General features: G+C 38.0%; 1 protein-coding gene across 4 annotated transcripts in view; it reads left to right on the top strand.

Annotated features, from left to right (window-relative positions):
• Positions 1–19,859, top strand: part of SRBD1 (S1 RNA binding domain 1) — a 345,104-nt gene that overhangs the window by 307,039 nt on the left and 18,206 nt on the right. For all 4 annotated transcript variants that reach the window (XM_036752226.1, XM_036752227.1, XM_036752228.1 and 1 more), the window contains one exon: positions 1,130–1,318. In XM_036752226.1, coding sequence (XP_036608121.1) covers positions 1,130–1,318 — 189 coding nt within the window. The remainder of the gene's footprint in view (positions 1–1,129; positions 1,319–19,859) is intronic.

Below are 19,859 nucleotides of genomic sequence, written 5' to 3' on the forward strand. Positions count from 1 at the left end.
TTTTGGCCACTGTGAAACCAATTAGCAGTTTAACGGCTATAAATGTCTCACAATTCTTAATGCTACGTAATATCCAGAAGGGCTTCAAAGCATTGCCTCAGTCAAAGTAAGAAGGGCAGAGTTGTCTGAATCCTATAGTAGCCAGGTATGAGCTTCATGACAACTCTCAGAGCTTCTACTTTTCAAGTGAATCTGTTCGTTTTTACTTGTTTGGTGTATGGCCTATCCTTTCACTGGTCTTTCTGCCCAGACTTGTTGGCTGTTATTTCCTCTGTTAGGGTACCTTTTCTAGAAAAGCACAAGAAACCCCAGAGGATCCAGATCTGAATCCTCAGTTTCTCCCTTGTCACTAATATAATCATTTTGTGATTGGTTAGAGATCATGTTTTTAGGACCCTGATAGCTGGATAAAAAGAATAATAAAAGAAAAAAAAATGAAACTATCCGAAAAGAGCAATTTGCATCCTCAAAGTTATGTGGAAACAGGGAGGAGAAAGTTGTTGCCAGGAGGCCAACACCAGCTTATGAGATGCCACTTACTTCCCTTGACCCTTAACTCACTGGGTCACAGTGTATCTTCATGGGAATAACTTGCTTTCTCCAGCAGGCTGAGACAGGCAGACTGCTCTGATTTTTTAATTCTGCCTACCATAGTACTGGTCACAGACTATGTGCTTAATATTTGTTGAATGGGTGAGTTTATGGATGAATGAATGAAAGTTACAGTAGTCTTTTCTCACAATCTAAGGTTAGTGTATGTTTCATTCGTATGTGTACGTGCATGTGTATTTATAAACTTTTATTTTAGATACACATGTTCATATAAACACATCATACTAACATATATGTGTATGTGCATACGTATAAACATACACACACTTTGGTTTTAAGTCAGTGATAAATGGTACATTTCTATGAATGAATAAGTAGCCAAAATTGGATTGTATATATCTATGGTAAAGATGTTGTGATAATCAAAACTCACTCTCTCCCTCCCTCCTTCCTTTTCTTCCTCCCTCCCCCTCTTACTCTGTTTTCCTTTTTCCTCTTCCTCTGTTGTACTACCTTTGTATCTGCCTCCCTGGCTGTTGGCCTAACCTTTCATCCTTTCCCCTTTTCTTTATGACAGCAGTCTGCAAAATGAATCTTCATCAGGGGATCAAGTCCTGAGCATTGCTGTGACAACTCCAATGGTTGTTCAGTTTACAGATGAAAAACAAGGCAAGAAAAAGAGCAAAACAGCCCCTAAAGCTGCACTGAAGCCAAATCCTTTGGACCAAACGTGTATCCACCCAGAATCATATGACATAGCTATGAGGTAGGACTGAAACCCATAGGAGAATTCTCTCAGCTATATACCAGGTGAAATGCCACACAGCACGTAATCTTTGGGCATAATGGGACACTTTGGGGATCAAAAATATGATCATGTTTAACTTGAGTACTTTTTTGGAATTTTCTGAGTGCTAAGCTATAGGGCCCATTATTTTTTCTCAGTGAAGGAAGAAGCCGGTGCTTCTGACTCAGATTCATGTTAAATAAGCCTATGCTAATGGTTCAGAATACATCATAGACATTGTGTCACTCACTCTTCTTTATGTTTTGGAAATTAATTAGATGCAACTGATGAGGACCTGCCTAATGACTGAATGCCCACATCAGCTAGTCACTTGCCAAGCATTTATTAAGCATCTTCTGTGGGCCAGGCATTGAGTTATGTTCTGGGGATACAAAGGAAGACAAAAAAGCAGATAGTCCCTGCTCTCAAGGAATATACCATCTAATGAGGGAAGGAGATTAAAGAGGACTGGCTTCTTGCAGAAAGTAGGGCTTTAGCTGAAACTTCAAGGAATCCAGGAGGCGGAGATGAGAAGGCAAGAGGATTGCTGACATAGGGTACAGTTCATGAGAAACAGCAAGGAGGCCAGTGTCCCTGGATCACACAGTACATGGAGAATAGCTGCCTTTGATGTCACACGACTGGAATAAATGACATCTAAGGGTACTGAAAGAACTGGTGCAGGAGGTTATTAGGACACTTTGAAATGGGTGTTCATTTCTGGGTGCCACGGTTTAGGAGAACATTAACAGACTAGAGGACAGCCAGCGTGATGAAGGCCCCCTAATTCGTGCCATTTGAGGGTTGCTTGAAAGAGCCATGGACGTTACTCTGGAGGAGATCCTAGGATCATGGCTCTCTAGAACTAGAAGAAATCTTAGAGACTATTTAGCTCAAGAGTTCTTAACCTGGGGTTTACCAGCTGATTTAGTGTTTTATAGCTGTTTTGATATAATTGATTTCCTTTGTAATTTTATATATTTTATTTTATGCATTTGAAAACATTATGTCAGAAAGGGGCCACTAGGTTTCACCAAACTTCCAAAAGGGTCCATGACACAACAAAGAATGAGAACTCCTGATCTAGTATGACCCCTGCATTTTACTGCTGAGGAAACTGAGCCCCAGGAACCTTAAATGACTTGCTCAAGGTCATACAGATAGAAAGTGGAAGAGTTAGAATTCACACTATCTATCTCTCTAACTAAAGAGCCATTGCTCTTTCCACTGAAGCACAAGTAGCCTCAGAAGGCAGAAATTGAAGAGAGGCTATTTAGGTTTGCTATAAGGATGCAATTCCTAACATTTAGAGCTATACATCAAGTGCCCTCTAACCCTGAGACTTTGGGAAATTATTATTCAGGTTATAAAATCAAAATTTTTTTAAATAAAGTGTTTTTTTTTCATTAAAACAGTATATTTGGAAATATTTCAAGCTATTTTCACTGAATTATGCTTCTGACTTTAACTGTCTGAATTTAAAAACAATGAAATTATTAAACTTTTTCTTACAGGGAAAAGCATTTATATAGTGCCTACTGTGTACCAGGAACTGTGCTAAGTACTTTTACAAATGTTATCTCAGTATGGGAGGTAGAAAATCCCTGCCTTCAAGGAGCTCGAAATCTAATGAAGGAGACAAAAGCAAACAATATGTGTGATTAAGTACATACAAGAAAAATAGGAAATAATTAAAAGAGCCTAGAACAGAGGAATTTTATATATATATATATATATAAATGTGGCCCTCTAGGTCCTCAGGTGTGGCCCTTTGACTGAATCCACACTTCACAGAGCAAATCCCATTAATAATAGGATTTGTTCTGTAAAATCTAGACTCAGTCAAAAGACTGCATCCATGAAGGCCACGTGTTCCCCGCCCCTGGCCTAGAATTAAGAGAATTTAGGAAAGGCTTCCTGAAAATTGGGATTTTCACTGGGACTTGAAGGAAACCAGTAGGCAGAGATGAGGAGGGAGAACATTCCAGGCATTTGAGGACAGCCAGAAAGAATGCCCAGAACTGAGAGATGGTGTGGTCTTATTCATGCAATAGGCAGGAGGCCAGTGTTGCTGTATGTGGTGGGGAGTAAGGTGTAAGAGTCCTGGAAAGTTAGGGGGTAGGAGGGTAGGTTATAAAGGGCTTTGAATGACAAACTGAGGATTTCGTATTTAATCCTAGAAGCTATAGGGAACCACTAGAGTTTGAGAAGAAGGGCAACATCATTTGGCCTATGCTTTAGGAAAATCACTTTGGTGGCTGAATGGAGAATGGATTGTAGTGGGGAGAGACTGGAGGCAAGCCAGCCCACTAGTAGGCTATTACAGTAGTCTAAACATGAATTGATTAGAGCCTGCTCCAGAGGCAGAAATGGGCATATTTGAGAGATGAATATCAAAGGTGAAATTGACAGACCTTTAAACAGATTGGATATGGGGGGTGAGCGGTGATGGAGAGTCAAGGAAGACACCTATGTTGTGAGCCTGAGGGACCAAGAGATTGGTGTCGCCTTCTACAGTAATGGTGATGTTCGGAGTGTGGGAGAGTTTAGGGGGAAAGGTGATGAGCTCAGTCTACTGAACATCCAGTTCTAAATGTCTAAAAGGCAGTTGGAGATTTGAGATTGGAGGCCAGCCAGCACAGGGCTTAGGGCAGGATAAGAAGATTCAAGAATCATCAACATAGAGATTATAATTAGATCCATGAGAGCTGATGAGATCATCAAATGAAGTTGTAGAGGGAGAAGAGACGAGCACCCAAGACAGGACCCCTGTTGGACTTACAATTACAGGACATGGTCTGGATGAGGATACCTCAAAAAAAACTGAGATGCAACAAATCATATAGTGTGAGAATGGTGTCCAGAACACTTAGAGAAGAGGGTGATCAGCAGTGTCAAAGGCTGCAGAGAGTTTGAGCAGCTAGGTGGCACAGTGAATAGAAGGCCATGTCTGGATTCAGGAAGACCTGAGCTCAAATCCAGCCTTTGATACTTAATAGCTATGTGACCTTAGGCAAGTCAGTTTCCTCATCTGTAAAATGAGCTGGAGAAGGAAATGGCAAGTCATTCTAGTACCTGTACCAAGAAAACCCCAAATGGGGTCACAAAGAGTCAGACATGACTCAACAACAACAATGCCTTATCAGGGGGAAATATGAGTAATTAGGTCTCCCCATATAAGTATATCTGGTATTTCCTTGCACATAGTACAATAAGTGTTCATTGAATACATTTATTGATTTTTATTTCACTTATTCCAAAAATATTTATTTATTGATTCAGTACCTACTACCAGTTACTTAACAACCAATCACCAAACATTTATTAAGACCCTACTAAATGTCAGGCATTGTGCTTGGTACTGCGTGGTGTGATACAAAAAGATGAGCCCTATCTTCTAATAGCTTATGTTGTAAAATGGGAGGTAATAGTAACTAATACCTTAGTACAGGGCCATCCAAAATGCGATTTATATGGCCTGCCTACAAGCATAGAAATTTACATAAATGCTTTAGTAAATGAAGCAGAGCTACCATAGAGGTCTCACTAAAACGGCAAATCACAATATATTGTCTGTTGTTTCCATAAAAACCTAAGATTGGACAGCCCTGCCTTACTACATGATGATATTTAGTAAATACTATGAGATAAGTAAAAAACAAAGTAAATGAATGAATAAATATATGAAAAAGCATTTTTAAGCACTTACTATTTGCTAAGTGCTGAGGCTATGAAGAGAAAAATTGAGATAGACTCTGTTCTCAAGGAGTTCACACTCTTATTGGGGGAGATAATACATGAAAGTTCATGTGTGGGGCAGATGGAAGGGCCTAGAATACCTATGGGTGCAATTGTGGGTCAGATGACAAGGTCCTTAGGTTGCAATGGTAGATTGTGACAGTGCCAGGGGATTGCTGGGCATATAGAGTGACTACAGATAGCAGTGCCTAGAGGACTGTAGAAGGAAATAATAAGGCAGCTGTTATGGCCTGGTGATTCACCATCTTATCAAAAGGAATGGAATTGATGATTCCCATCTCTTCTAAGCCCTGTGATCATTTAAGCAGCAGGGGTTAATGAGGAAGGCAAAGTTTGAAGGGCACCCCTAATGGCTACAAGTCTTCTCACCACCCAGCGATCCCAGGTGGAGACATGCTATGGAATTCAAAGGAGAAAGAGCACTTCTTCCTAAGGGAATCTGGAAAGGCTTTATGAAGGGAATGGCATTTGATTGAGTTTTGCAGGACAAGTAGGACTTCCACAGGTGAAAAAAAAATGGAATGAGCAAGGATGACCAGGCAAAAAAAATGTAGCATCTGTTCAGGTAGTGAGAACAGAACCAGTTTAATTGGAGGATAAAATATGGGTAGTATGAGAGCTAGAGATTAGGCTAGAAAAATAGTTTGGGACCAGATTTTAACAGAATTTTTCTCTGACTCTACATATGATTATCTGTGAGCATACTATATCCCCTCCTGCTTCTTAAAGGCAGGGATTATCTCATTTTTGTAACTGTAATTATGTCCCCATTTTCCCCACTTTCAGAGTGTAAGTTCCTTGAGAGCAAGGACTATATTTGCTTTGTATTTGCACTTGACATATAGTAAATGATTAATAAGTGTTTGTTAATTGATCAATATCTCAAAGCAGGGATTCACTACCTTGGAGAATTATGTTTTTTCCACATAGATCCCCAGAATAATTATTACATGTATACTTCTTAAGGGAAAAACTCAAGCAGTTGAGAAATCCCACTTTGTATTTTGTCTATAATCACCCTATCCTATTTTTTCAATATATTGAATTTTCAAAATTTTCAATTTTTTCAGTGCCTCCTACCACAAGTTGAATAACACTGATTAAGTGATCTCTGAGGAGTCAGTTCTGTTAAAGGATACACAGTTAATTTGAATGGCTTCTAAGTGGTATTTTACCAGGTGCTTAGGCTCCCTGAATAGTTCTTTCAAGATTTTGCACTCAGTGTGTGTTTTTCCAGTGACTACTAGGTGACTCAGTAGAGCATTGGACCTGGAATCAGGAACACGAGTTCAAGTTTATCCTCAGATACTTAATAGCTATGTGGCCCTGGGCAAGGCACTTAACCTCTGCATGTCTCAGTTTCCTTGTCTGTTAAATAAGCGTAATAATAACAGCACTTATGGATAAAATGAGATGTTTGTAAAAAGCGTTTTACAAACCTTTAAACTACATATATACTTGTGTGTGATTTCATGTAATTCATGTATTTATGTATGCTGACTCTGTATTTTGAGAAATTTCAGTGAGTATGTGACACAGTAAGCCAAGAGACACACCCTAGTGGGTACCTTCTTAACAGCTCTCCTTCTTTCTGGCACTTTCTCATTTCCAGGAATATAATAAGAATTAAAACTTAAGTACTGTGTATTGTTGGAAAATGTATCTATTTCTGCAGTGGAGCATAGAATCCTATGATGTCCGAAAGAAAAGACAAGAACATAATATGGAACTAGAGTCTGCACTCTGAGGAGTCATTGCCAAGAGTATGGTTTGAAGGGCCCCGCTTCCATAAGTGTATATTCCGCTCTCTTTTATTGTTTTGGGGTCTTTTATATGAGCTATATAGCGAGCCCATTTATCTATAGCCAGAGAATAAGTGGTCCAGGAAAAATTATGATGCAGAGAATTATGGAAAGATATTAACATCTTAGGACCTAGTGGAACTAAGGTTAAAACCCAATAGTTCCTGCAGAAGATAGAGCCTAGGTTAGCCACCATATCTAGGAATAAGTAGGACCTTCCCACAGCATCCAAGGGTACAGAAAGGAGCAAAATCTGACTTAAGCACCAAGCAGCAGTCCAGAAAGTGGGACTGGAAATAAAGCCAGTGAAAGAAAATATGAAACTCAGTGAAGAAATACTATAGTATGTGCATGTATGTATGTATGTGTGTATATATGATGAAAGAGAGTAACTCCAAAACAAGTCCAAGTAGAGCCTCATTGAAAAAGATGCTTTGGCCACCAAAAAAAAATTACTAGAGCACCTGTTAAAAAATCAACATGAGACACAAAATGCATTGGTAAAGGAATTAACTGCTAGGAAACAAAGAATGGCAAGGTAAATTAATAGTTTAGATGTTGGTAAACCGTATCCAAAATTCCCTAAATATTAGAACGAACCAAATAAAAGGCACTGACTCTGAGACAATAATTTTCTTCTAATGTAAATTTTATACTACCAAAAACAATTGACTTAGAAAAAAGATTAAGGGGAGATAATTTTTGAATAATCTTATCTGAAAACCATAAGTCTTTATAAAAGCCTGAATATCATATTTCAAGAAATCATAAACAACAATCTATTGGACATAAGGCAAAGGGCAAATAGAAAAAATCCACCAGTAACTTCCTGAAAGAAACCCCCAAATGAAAACTCTCAGGAATGTTGTAGTCAAAATCCAGAGTTTAGTTCAAAGAAAAAATACTGCAAGCAGAAATAAAGGAAGAAAGTAAGTTCAGGTGCTAAGGAGCCACAGTAGGTTCACATAATATTTGTGCAGCTGTCATTCCAAAGGATAGGAGAATTTGGAATATAATATTGGAATAGGCAAAAGATAAAGACTTAAAATCAATAATCTTTCAGCAAACTGAGTACAATCTGATAGAGGTGGGATAAATGTACCTTTAATGAAATAGAAGACTTCCAAGCACTCCTGATGAAGAGACCAGAGCTTAGTAGAAATTTTGAAATGTAAATGCCAAAGTCAAGAGAACCATAGAAAAATAAATACATTTGAACAATTGAAAAGGACTATGTAATTATTAATTATATGCATTTTAATAAGGAAAGGAAACAAATATTCTCTTAGAATTAAAAGGTCTTTATGAGTCATAGAGAAAGTTTAATGAGATAGCCAGAGATTTGGGGATAGTTCTGTTTTGATAGTCTTAGAAGAAGGAAATGGGAAAGGAGAAATTATGAGGAAAGGAAGTAGGAGGTAGGGAAGGAACTTATCTTTCATAATAAGGGTTCATGAGATGAAGAGTATATAAACAGAGAACAACAGAGAGAGGGGAGGGGAACAGTCATTAACCTCATCAATCTCAATTTCATTTGAACCAGACAAAGAAAGATTGAATACACAAACTCAACACTTAAGTGCTTAGTGTGGAATTACAATAAACTCCACTGAGAAATAGGCTGGGACTAGGTGAAGGAGGAGGGGGTTTAAAAAAGAAGATAGGAAGAGTCATAAATGAAGTAAACTCCAAGCAGAAGGTGGCATATCATAAAGGGACGAAAGGGGAAAAAAGAGCTTAAAAACCTGTGATTGAGGTCAGGGCAAGGGAAAAGGAAGAAGGCCAGCGGAGCAGAAACAGATCTTATTAATTATAGATCACTAGTGTTAAGCAAATTCCTTCTCTAGTGTCATTTTCTTTGTAAAGAGAGATTGGGGAGGGAGAAGGCAAAGAGAGGAAAAAGCACAACAGGATAGGATAGAGGGAGAAACCCAATTAACAGTCACAACAATGAATACAAATGGGCTGAACTCACCCATAAAATGGGGCATGGATTTAAAAGCACAATAAAACAATACACTATTATAAGGAACATATTTGAAACATAAAGATTCACACAAAGCTAAATTTCAGACAAAATGTAAAAATAAACATGATAAAAAGATAAGCAGGAAGACTACATTTTGCTTAAAAGCAACAAAAGTAATGAATAGTATCAGTAATATATATGTCTAGAATGATGTAGTATCTAAATACTCAGAGTAAAAGTTAAATCACATTAAGAAATACATGGTGAAACTATAATAAATTTCTTGTCCTATTTCCTAATTCAGAAAGAAAGAATAAACAAATTCTCTATTACAAATAACAATACAAATCAAGCAAAGCACATTTTCACATTGGCCATAACCAGTCTCAGTCTGCCCTCTGTTTCCTTCATCTCTCTTTCAAGAAATAGGCAGCTCATTTCAGCATCAGCCTTCTGCAATCATGGTTAGTTGTTATTTTGACCAGAGTTCCTGAGTCTTTCAATGTTGTTTGTATGTATAGTATTATTGTTGGGAATTCTTCTGTTTTTGTTCATTTCACTTTGCATCAATTCATACAAGTCTTCCTAGGTTTCTCTGAAGTCATACCCTTCATCTTCTCTTGGTAATCGTCACATTCATATGCCAGAATTTGTTTAGCCATTCCTCAGTTTTCAATTATTTACCACCTCAAAAAGGTATGTATATGCATGCATACATATGCATATCCTTTGTTGGGTTTTATTTTGCTTAGGACTAGTCCCTGTCTTAATCAGCTCTCCTTATTTCTCCTTCTCCCTTCTCCATTCTCCTCCTATTTCTCTGTAGAATAAAATGCATTTCTTTTCCCAGCTCTTTGTATGTATATTCTTCCCTCTTTTGACCACTTCAGATGAGAGTGAAATTCAGGTGTTACCTGCTCCCACCACCACTTTCTCCTTATTTGTATAGAGTTGTCTACTTCTGTGCCCTGACTTATATGAGATGATTTTCCCTCACATTTTTCTCTCTTTACTCCCTTAGTGTTTTCCTTATCCCCTCTTTTTCAGTTCTTCTTTTAAGATCATCAGGATACAACAGAACCACTCCCAGACCATCAGTCTGAATAGACTCCCTCTCTGACCTCTGATGATAATAGGGTTCAGAGGTTACACATATATCATCTGTTATTAGAATGCAACCAATTTGTCCTTGTTAACTCTCTTATGATTGTTAATTCACATTTACCTTTTTATGTTTCTCTTGACTTCTGTGTTTGTATTTCAGAGTTTCTATGAAGCTCTGGTCTTTTCATCTGAAATGCTTGGAAGCCCTCTGTTTCACTAACGATCCATTTTTTCTTCTGTGGGGTTCTATTCAATTTTGCTGGATATTTTATTTTTGAATGTAAGCCTATATCCTTTGCCTTCTGAGGTATTGTATAATAAGTTTTCTACTCTTCTGTTGTGCTGGCTGCTAATTCATATGTGATCCTATATGACTTGAATTCTTTCTTTAGGTCTGCTTGCAGTAATTTTTATTTCACATGAAAGCTCTGGATTTTGGTTATAATGTTACTGAAGTTGTTCATTTTGAGGTTTCTTTAAGGTCATATCCAATGGATTCTGTTTTCACTTTGCCTTTTCGTTCTAAGAGATCTGGTCAGTTTTGTTTTATAATTTTTTGAAATATGATTTCTAGACTCTTTTTTAAGTCATGGCTTTCAGAATATCCTATAATTCTTAAATTTTTCTTTTTCATCTATTTTCCAGGTTAGTTATTTTTGCCATGAGATGCTTTACATTTTCTTCCATTTTTTTTCAATCTTTTGAGTTTGTTTTAACATTTCCTTGTTGTATCATGGAGTAATTAACTTCTATTTTATCATTCTGATTTTTGGAGAATTTGTTGCTTGAGTGAGGTTTTGTACTGTTCCAAGCTATTAATTTGCTTTCCAATTTTCCCTTCCATGACTCTCATTACTTTTCTAACTTTTTTTCTCTAGTGCTCTCATTTCACTTACAAAAGCTGTTAACATTCTTTAACTTTTGTTTCATCCCTTCTAGGAGTTTCCAGTTCCAATTGAATGTGTGTCAAGCTCCTTTTTCTTGTTGAGAGTCATTTCTTTCATCTGGGCTTATGTTTTGAGTGTTCCTATTACCATATTAATTTTTTATGGTGGGATTTTTTTGTTTGTTTGTTTGCTTGTTCTTCCAGCCTACTTCCTGACTTTGGACTTTGTATAAAAGCTAGGTTCTGCACACTTCCAATCGATATGTCTGGATAGGTTCTGTGGTTACTTTCTTGGAATATTAAGTGTTGTTATGTTGTTCTGCGATTTCAGGTACAGCTCAAACTGACTTCCAGTAGAACTTTCAGTGTTCTAATCCAGGGCAAACTTCCCTGTTCTGAGCTCTCCAAGTTCCTGAATTTGGTTTGAGTCTGAGTAATAAGCCTATGGGCTTTACCCCATTTGGAGTTTCAGACTACTTCTGGACTCAGATACTGTCAGTCATTTGGAAAGTTTTGTGGGTTCAGAGTGATAGAACTGTAGGTTTCCCTTTGTTTTTTGGATTCTTGCCCTGGTTATTCCTCCGTAAGCTTTATACTTGGCTAGAAGCTAGAACTGAGACCCACCTCAGCTCCTTGTGTGAGAGCCGCACAGCTGCTGCTTGCTTCTGAACTTGCTGTTTACACAGCCTAGAGCAAACACCTCTCCTCAAACCCCTTGCCCATAGGTGCAAGTTCCCGTCTTTGTTTAGTCTGATTCTATGACCCAGAAATGTTTAGTCACTAACAGAGCTGCTGGTTGATACCTGTTCCTGCATGCCACATCCCTCTATTCTGGACCTCTTACATCTTTTTGCTCTGCTGCACAGCTTCTCCCTGTCCTAGAATGCTGGTGCTGTTACATGCTCCTGGCCAGAACCAGTCGTCAGTGTTTTTAGACCTCTTTGGCTGTCTTCTTCTGCCACCTTGGGCACCTCGCTGGGATTGTTTCTTCAATTTCCTAATAAGGATTAGGTCTAGGTGTGTTTTCTTTTCTTTTCTTTTCTTTTCTTTTCTTTTTTTTTTTTTGATTTAATATTTTTAGTTTTCAGCATTGATTTCCACAAGATTTTGAATTACAAATTTTCTCCTCATTTCTACCCTCACCCCCACTCCAAGGGTGCATATATTCTGATTGCCCCATTCCCCAGTCAGTCCTCCCTTCTGTCATTCCGCTTCCCCCCATCCCCTTTTCCCTTACTTTCTTGTAGGGCAAGATAGATTTCTATGCCCCATTGCCTATATATTTTATTTCCCAGTTGCATGTAAAAACAACTTTTTTTTTGAACATCTGCTTTTAAAACTTTGAGTTCCAAATTCTCTCCCTTCTTCCCTCTCCACCCACCCTCCCTAAGCAGGCAAGCAATTCAACATAGGCCACATGTGTATCATTATGCAAAACCCTTCCACAATACTCATGTTGCAAAAGACTAACTGTATTTTGCTCCCTTCTATCCAGTCCCCCTTTATTCAATTTTCTCCCTTGACCCTGTCCCTTTTTGAAAGTGTTTCTTTTGATTACCTCCTTCCCCTATCTGCCCTCCCTTCTATCATCCCCCCCTTTTTATCTCCTTCCTTCTTCTTTCCTGTGGGGTAAGATACCCAATTGAGTGTGTATGTTATTCCCTCCTCAAGTCAAATCTGATGAGGGCAAGAATCGCTCATTCCCCCTCACCTGCCCCCTCTTCCCTTCCAACAGAACTGCTTTCTTTTGCCACTTTCACATGAGATAATTTACCCTATTCTGTCTCTCCCTTTCTCACTCTCTCAATATATTCCTCTCACATCCTTTAATTTGATTTAATTTTTTTAGATGTCATCCCTTCATATTCAACTCACCCTGTGCCCGCTGTCTATGTATATATATATATATATATATATATATATATATATATATGTATATGTGTGTGTATATGTATATAATATATATACACATATATATGTATGTATGTGTATGTATATATATGTGTGTGTGTGTATGCATATATTCCCTTCAGCTACCCTAATACTGAGGTTTCATGAATTATACACATCATGTTTCCATGTAGGAATATAAACAAAACAGTTCAACTTTAGTAAGTCCCTTATGATTTTTCTTTCTCATTTACCGTTTCATGCTTCTCTTGATTCTTGTGTTTGAAAGTCACATTTTCTGTTCAGCTCTGGTCTTTTCACTGAGAAAGCTTGAAAGTCCTCTATTTTATTGAAAATCCATATTTTGCCTTGGAGTATGATACTCAGTTTTGCTGGGTAGGTGATTCTTGGTTTTAATCCTAGCTCCATTGACCTCTGGAATATCATATTCCAAGCCCTTCAGTCCCTTAATGTAGAAGCTCCTAGATCTTGTGTTATTCTGATTGTGTTTCCACGATACTCAAATTGTTTCTTTCTGACTGCTTGCAGTATTTTCTCCTTGATCTGGGAGCTCTGGAATTTGGTGACAATATTCCTAGGAGTCTTCTTTTTGGGATCTATTTGAGGAGGCAATCTGTGGATTCTTTCCATTTCTATTTTACCCTCTGGCTCTAGCATATGAGGGCAGTTCTCCTTGATAATTTCTTGAAAGATGATATCTAGGCTCTTTTTTTGATCATGGCTTTCAGGTAGTCCAATAATTTTTAAATTATCTCTCCTGGATCTATTCTCCAGGTCAGTGGTTTTTCCAATGAGATATTTCACATTGTCTTCCATTTTTTCATTCCTTTGGTTCTGTTTTATAATGTCTTGATTTCTCATAAAGTCACTCGCTTTCACTTGCTCCAATCTAATTTTTAAGGTAGTATTTTCATCTGTGGTCTTTTGGACCTCCTTTTCCATTTGGCGAATTCTGCCTTTCAAGGCATTCTCCTCTTTTTTTTTTTTTTTTTTTTTTTTTTTGGAGCTCTTTTGCCATTTGAGTTAGTCTATTTTTTTAAGGTGTTATTTTCTTCAGTATTTTTTTGGGTCTCCTTTACCAAGTCATTCACTTGTTTTTCATGGTTTTCTGGCATCACTCTCATTTTTCTTCCCAATTTTTTCTCTACTTCTCTTACCTGCTTTTCCAAATCCTTTTTGAGCTCTTCCATGGCATGAGACCAGCTCATGTTTTTCTTGGAGGCTTTTGATGTAGGCTCTTTGACTTTGTTGACTTCTTCTGGCTGTATGTTTTGGTCTTCTTTGTCACCTAAGAAAGATTCCAAAGACTCAGCAGGGCACTGAGTCTGAATCTAAGTCTGTTTTTGCTGCCTGTTCATGTTCCCAGCCAACTACTTGATCCTTGAGCTTTTTGTCAGGGTATGACTGCTTGTAGAGTAGATAGTACTTTGTCCCAAGCTTGAGGGGTTATGCTGCTGTTTTCAGAGCTATTTCTACACAGCAAGCTCTGCCACTCCAGCACTCCCCCTTCCCCAAGAACCGCCAACCCAGAGCGTGACTCAGATCCAAGGAGGCTCTGCACTCCTGCTCTGATTTGCTGCTTAATTCTTCCCACTAGATGGGCCTGGGGCTGGAAGCAACTGCAGCTGTAGATCTGGAAGCAGCCTCAGAGCTGCACCACCTCTGCTTTCCCTTGGGTGGTGTCCAACTGCGAACTCCTTTCACTCTGTCCCAGCAGTTTTTTTCCCCACTAACTTTCTCTGTTGTCTTTGGCATTTGCAGGTTAGAAGTCTGGTAACTGCCACAGCTCACTGATTCAGGGCGCTAGGGCCTGTTTTGCCTGGCTCCTGGTTTGGTTGGTCCTGGTGCAGCCCATGCTGGGTTCTGCTCCGCTCTGCTCCTAGCTCCATGTGATAGACCTTACCCAGCGACCATCCAGGCTGTCCTGGGCTGGAGCCCTCCTTCCCTCTGCTATTTAGTGGGTTCTGCAGTTCTAGAATTTGTTCAGAGCCACTTTTTATAGGTATTTGGAGGGTCCTGGGGGACAGCTTAGGCAAGTCCCTGCTTTCCAGCCGCCATCTTGGCTCAGCCCTCCTTGGGTGTGTGTTCTAGATGTGCTGAGGGCAGGGGCATATGGCTTTAATTTGCTGCATTTTTCCCTGCCCCTTGGCCATCTTGGCTTTACTAACTGCAGTTCTTTTGTTCCTTGATAATTCATTTGTGCTTCGTTTAATTCCTTTTTCTAATTTTGCATTGTTAAATATTCTATTTCTTTTTCTCTTATTCTAAGTATTTTGCATTTTTGTACACACTCATCCAGTTCATTTAAGTCAGCATATATATGGGAAAAAGATGGAGCACAGATTTGGAGTCAGAAATGATATTAATCTTGAAACCCACTTAAAAATTATAGACCAGTCTCTCCTGTCATATTAGGTCCCAAAATTTCAGATACATATTAATTTTAGAAAAATATGAATTCTTTTAAAAATTATTAATCATGATTATTCAGAATAAAGAAGAATAGAGGCAGAAAAAAACCTTTTCTGAACTTCAGTATTCATGGATGATAGAAACACTAAACGGAATAGAGAGAGATTTTTTTCAGCACAATAATAAGTATATGCCATTGTTCAGTCATTTCAGTTGAGCCTGACTCTTTAGGACCCTATTTGGGGTTTTCTTGGCAAAGATACTGGAATGATTTGGGAGTGGTTTGCCGTTTCCTTTTCCAGCTCCTCTTACAGATGAGGAAACTGAGGCAAACAGGCTTAAGTGACTTGCCCATGATCACATGTCTAGTAAGTATCTGAGGCCAGATGTGAACTCAGGAAGATGAGTCTACCTGACTCCAGACCTGGCACCTAAAAGGTATATGAGATAAGCTAAATGCCATCATAACATGCAAGAGAAAAGGAGAATTCTCACTAACCATAGCTATTACATAAGAATGCCTATTTTCTTTGCTTTTATTTGACACAGTATAGGGAATTTTGGCATTTGCAATAATAAAGGAAGAAAGATAGTAGAAGGATTAAAGCAAGGTGGCAAAGTTGAAACAGTGCAAGTTTGGATTTAGGAAGACTTGTATTCAAATCCAGCCTCAGACACTTACTAACTCTGTGACTGGGGTCAAGTCACTGAATTTGTTTGCCTGTTTTTTCATATTTAAAATGGGGATGATACCTCTCAGGGTTGTTGTCAAAATAAAATGAAAATAACTGTAAAGTGCTTAACACAGGGCCTGGCACATAGTAGGTGCTTCACAAATGTTAGCTATTATTATTAATGAAGTAATCAAGACATTCCAAAAGTACATCATAGTTTATCCAATTCAGCCAAAAAATCAAGAGGCCATAAATAAGTTTAGTAAAGTAATGGAATACCAAAACAACCCATCGATTGACCTTTTACATTTTATTTATAAGCAATAAATATTTAAATCATTAAAATCTCATTTAAAAATAACAACAAAAATATCAGATATCGGAAATTGACTTATTTTAAAATCTATTGGCATAAGGAAAAGTGTACAACTATAATGACTGAAGTAAAGAAATACCTAAATAAATGAAGTGACAGTCATTATTGATGGATTGGGTTAATATAGCTAAAATGACAATATTCCACACATTATTAAGTGACATAAACTATCTGAGTGGAGCAATAGATAAAGAGGTGACTTAAGTGGTAGTTTACTTAACCTGTCAGTGGCCCAGGTAGCTCGATTTAGATTATAGATAGCATTTGCCTGTGTGCATTAGTACAGTTTGGAAGCCTACCAATGAATTCACAGGTCTTTCACCACCATCCAGTTGAATGTAATACCAGTTAAAGAGTTTCTTAGTGAAATTCATGAATATAATGAAAAATGAGTAGATGAAAATATGAAGGAGCACTCTGGAGAAAAAAAAGCTGATGAAAGTAGCATGGCAGTCTCATATTGTAAAACATTATAAAGTGGGTTATCACCAAAATATCTGGTTTTGATAAAAAAAATAGATAAATAAAATAAAATTGAAACACAGAATATCTAACAAACTATGCACAGAAGATTAGAGTTTGTTAAAACTGAAGGAAATAAAAATTGGTGAATGGATTCATTACTTAGCAAATATATTTGGGAAAATTGGTCAGCAATTTGTTGGGAAATTTTTTAGATTCACATCATATACTCCATATTTGAGGGAATTCCAAATAGACTTACATATATAAAAAGACCTATGATAATAACAATAACTAGCATTTATATAGCACTTTATGGTTTGCAAAAAGCTTTACACACCTATCCCATTTGCTCCTTACAATGACCTTGTGCTATTAATATCCTCATTTTAAATATGAGAAAACTGACTTGCCCAATGATGCACAGCTGTTAAATATCTAAAGCTGGATTGGAACTTGTCTGACTCTGCCTCTTATGGTTTCTTTCAAAATTCAGCTTAAGCACAATCTCCACCTGAAGTCTTTCCTGATCCTCTAGTTTCTATTATACTTCCCAAATTACCCTGTATTTGTTTTGTCTATATTCTCTATGTACTTTGTATATACATTTGTTTCCTCTGATTGAATGTAAGCACCTTGAGAGCAAAGACTATTTCATTTGTCTCTGTGTCCCTAGTGCCTAGTATAGTACCTGACTTAAAGTAAGTACTTAATGGCTCTTGATTAAGTGACTTGCTCAAGGTCACACCAGGTAGTAAGTCCCAAAGCGAGGATTTAAAACCCAAACCTGTGGTTCCATGTCCGGCATTCTTACCACTGTACCACACTACCTCTCCAACTGCTCAAGAATCCCCTCTACAACATACCCAGAAAATGGTTGTCCTGCTTTAATTTAGAGATCTTTAGTAAGATGAAAATCTTCCATCCTAAGGAAACCCCTTACTGTTAGGAAGTTTTTCTTGGCATCAAACCTAAATTTTACTCTCTATAACTTCTGCTCATTACTACTCCTTCTACACTCTGGAGCCAAGCAGACTGAGGCTCATTCCTCTTCCAAGTAACTTTTACTTCTAGGAAGCTATCGTATCCCTCCTAATCTATACTTTTTTCAGGCTAAACATTTCAAGTTTCTTCACATAATCTTTTACATACTAGTTACCCTTCTTTGCATACTCTCTAGCTTATCAAAGTCATTCCAAACTTTGACACCCAGAAGTGAGAACGATACCCTGGATGTATTCATATCAGGACAGAGTCCCATAGAACTAGTCTTGATCACTGTGGTTCCCTTAGCATAGTATATGATTACCTTAACATGTTTATTGGCAGTTTCACACTGTGGCCTCAAACTGAGCTGGCAGTTCACTAATACCATCAGATATTTTTCGGATGAACTTCTCTCTAACCATTCTTCCCTCACCTTTTACTTGGGAAGTTGAAATTTTTGACCCCAAATGTAAGACTTAATATTTTTCTTTATTAAATTATCACTTGTTAGAGTCAGTCTAATGTTCCTACCTATCAAACTCCTTTTGAGTTTGAGTCATCCAGTGTGTAAGTTCTCTCTTCCAACTTTGTGTCATCTGGATATTTCATAAGAATGCCCATCTATGCCATTATCCAGGTCATAGATAAAAATGTTAAATAGGAACAAGCACAGGTTTCTGGGACACTTTATTGGACACCCCATTCCAAGCTCCATCAAACTGTCAGTTACAATTCTAGTTGTGTCTGGTCATTGAAGCAGTTCTGAATCCATCTCAGGCTGTACTATTTTCTAGTTCACATCATTCTCTCTCTTCTCCAAACCATTGTCAAATGCTTTGCTAAAATCTAGGTAAAAAATATTTACAGCATTCCCCTGACCTACTTGTCTTATTAAACCTGTCTGAAAAGGAAATAAGGTTAATTTGGCATGACCTTTTTTTGGGAAGATGAAGCTGTGTTGACTCTGCTTGATCCCTGCTTGATTTTCTGTGTGCTCCCTAACTGTCCTTCTTGAGTCTTGGTAGGAAGCGAAGTCTAGCACATTCTAGATCAAGCATCTAGAGCTGAAAGGGACCTCAGGTGGTTTAGTCCATCCCCTCATTTTATGGTTGAGGACACTGAGGCCCAGGAAGGTCAAGGGACTTGCCCACAGTCACATAGGTAATAAGCAAATGAATTAGAAAATGAATCCAGATCCTCTGGCACCAGAGCCAGTCCTTTCTCCATTTAACCATGTTTTCCTTAGTTTAAAGATTCTGCTCTTTTTCATTAAAAAGTTAGTGTATCGTTTGCCCTTCTCCATTCATTTAGTACCTCTCCTATTTTCCCTGATCTTTCAAAGATAATTGGCCATGGCTTTGCCTTCAGGTCTATTTACTCTTTAAGTATTCTGCATTATATTTTCTTTGGGCTTTATAACTTGAACTTATCAATTACTACTAGATGTTGCTATCTTACTCTCTCCCTATCTTAAGTATCAACTTACTCTTAGTCATTTTTTCCAGTTCAAAGGTCATTCTCCTTGACAGAAAAGACACAACGCAACTAAGAATTGAATACTTTTACCTTCCCTCTGACACATCCACACTGAGTAAGAGTCCTATCCCTATCCCTTTTTCTTCCTCTTTTCCCCTTACTATAGCTAAAATGCATCAGAAGATAGTCTAGGGTCTCCAGTTCTTTTATGTTGGTTTCCATCCTGGCTTTCCAGGGGATACCCATTTTCATGTACTGATTGGAGTACTTCTGTCTTGAAAGGATCCCTTGACCTCCCAGAAACACGTTACCCGCTCAGTATCAAAGACCTTTCTTTTTTAAACACTCACTGCCATGTGGCATTGTGTCTAGGGTCCCAACTGTTTCAGATTTACAGTTTTGAACAACAGATACTCAGATACACAAGGAAAGGACTTTCAGTATACTCCAGTCATTATGTGAAACTCTTAACTAAACCCGTACATGAGGGTGGCTGTGCTATATATTTTGAACATTTAGTAAAATAGCTATTTTCTCACCAGAGAAGTGAGGCCCAAGTATTTTTTTTCCCAGGGGTTACCTTTCCTCAAAAAATTCCTTCCCTATTTGTGAAATAATATTTTGGCTGGCTATGACAGCCAGAGGCAAGCATCGGATTTCTCCTGTTGCTTAAATAAAGTGCCAGGAGATCATGCGTTGTGT

This window comes from Trichosurus vulpecula, chromosome 3, assembly GCF_011100635.1.
Source record: "Trichosurus vulpecula isolate mTriVul1 chromosome 3, mTriVul1.pri, whole genome shotgun sequence".
NCBI classification, from domain to species: domain Eukaryota; kingdom Metazoa; phylum Chordata; class Mammalia; order Diprotodontia; family Phalangeridae; genus Trichosurus; species Trichosurus vulpecula.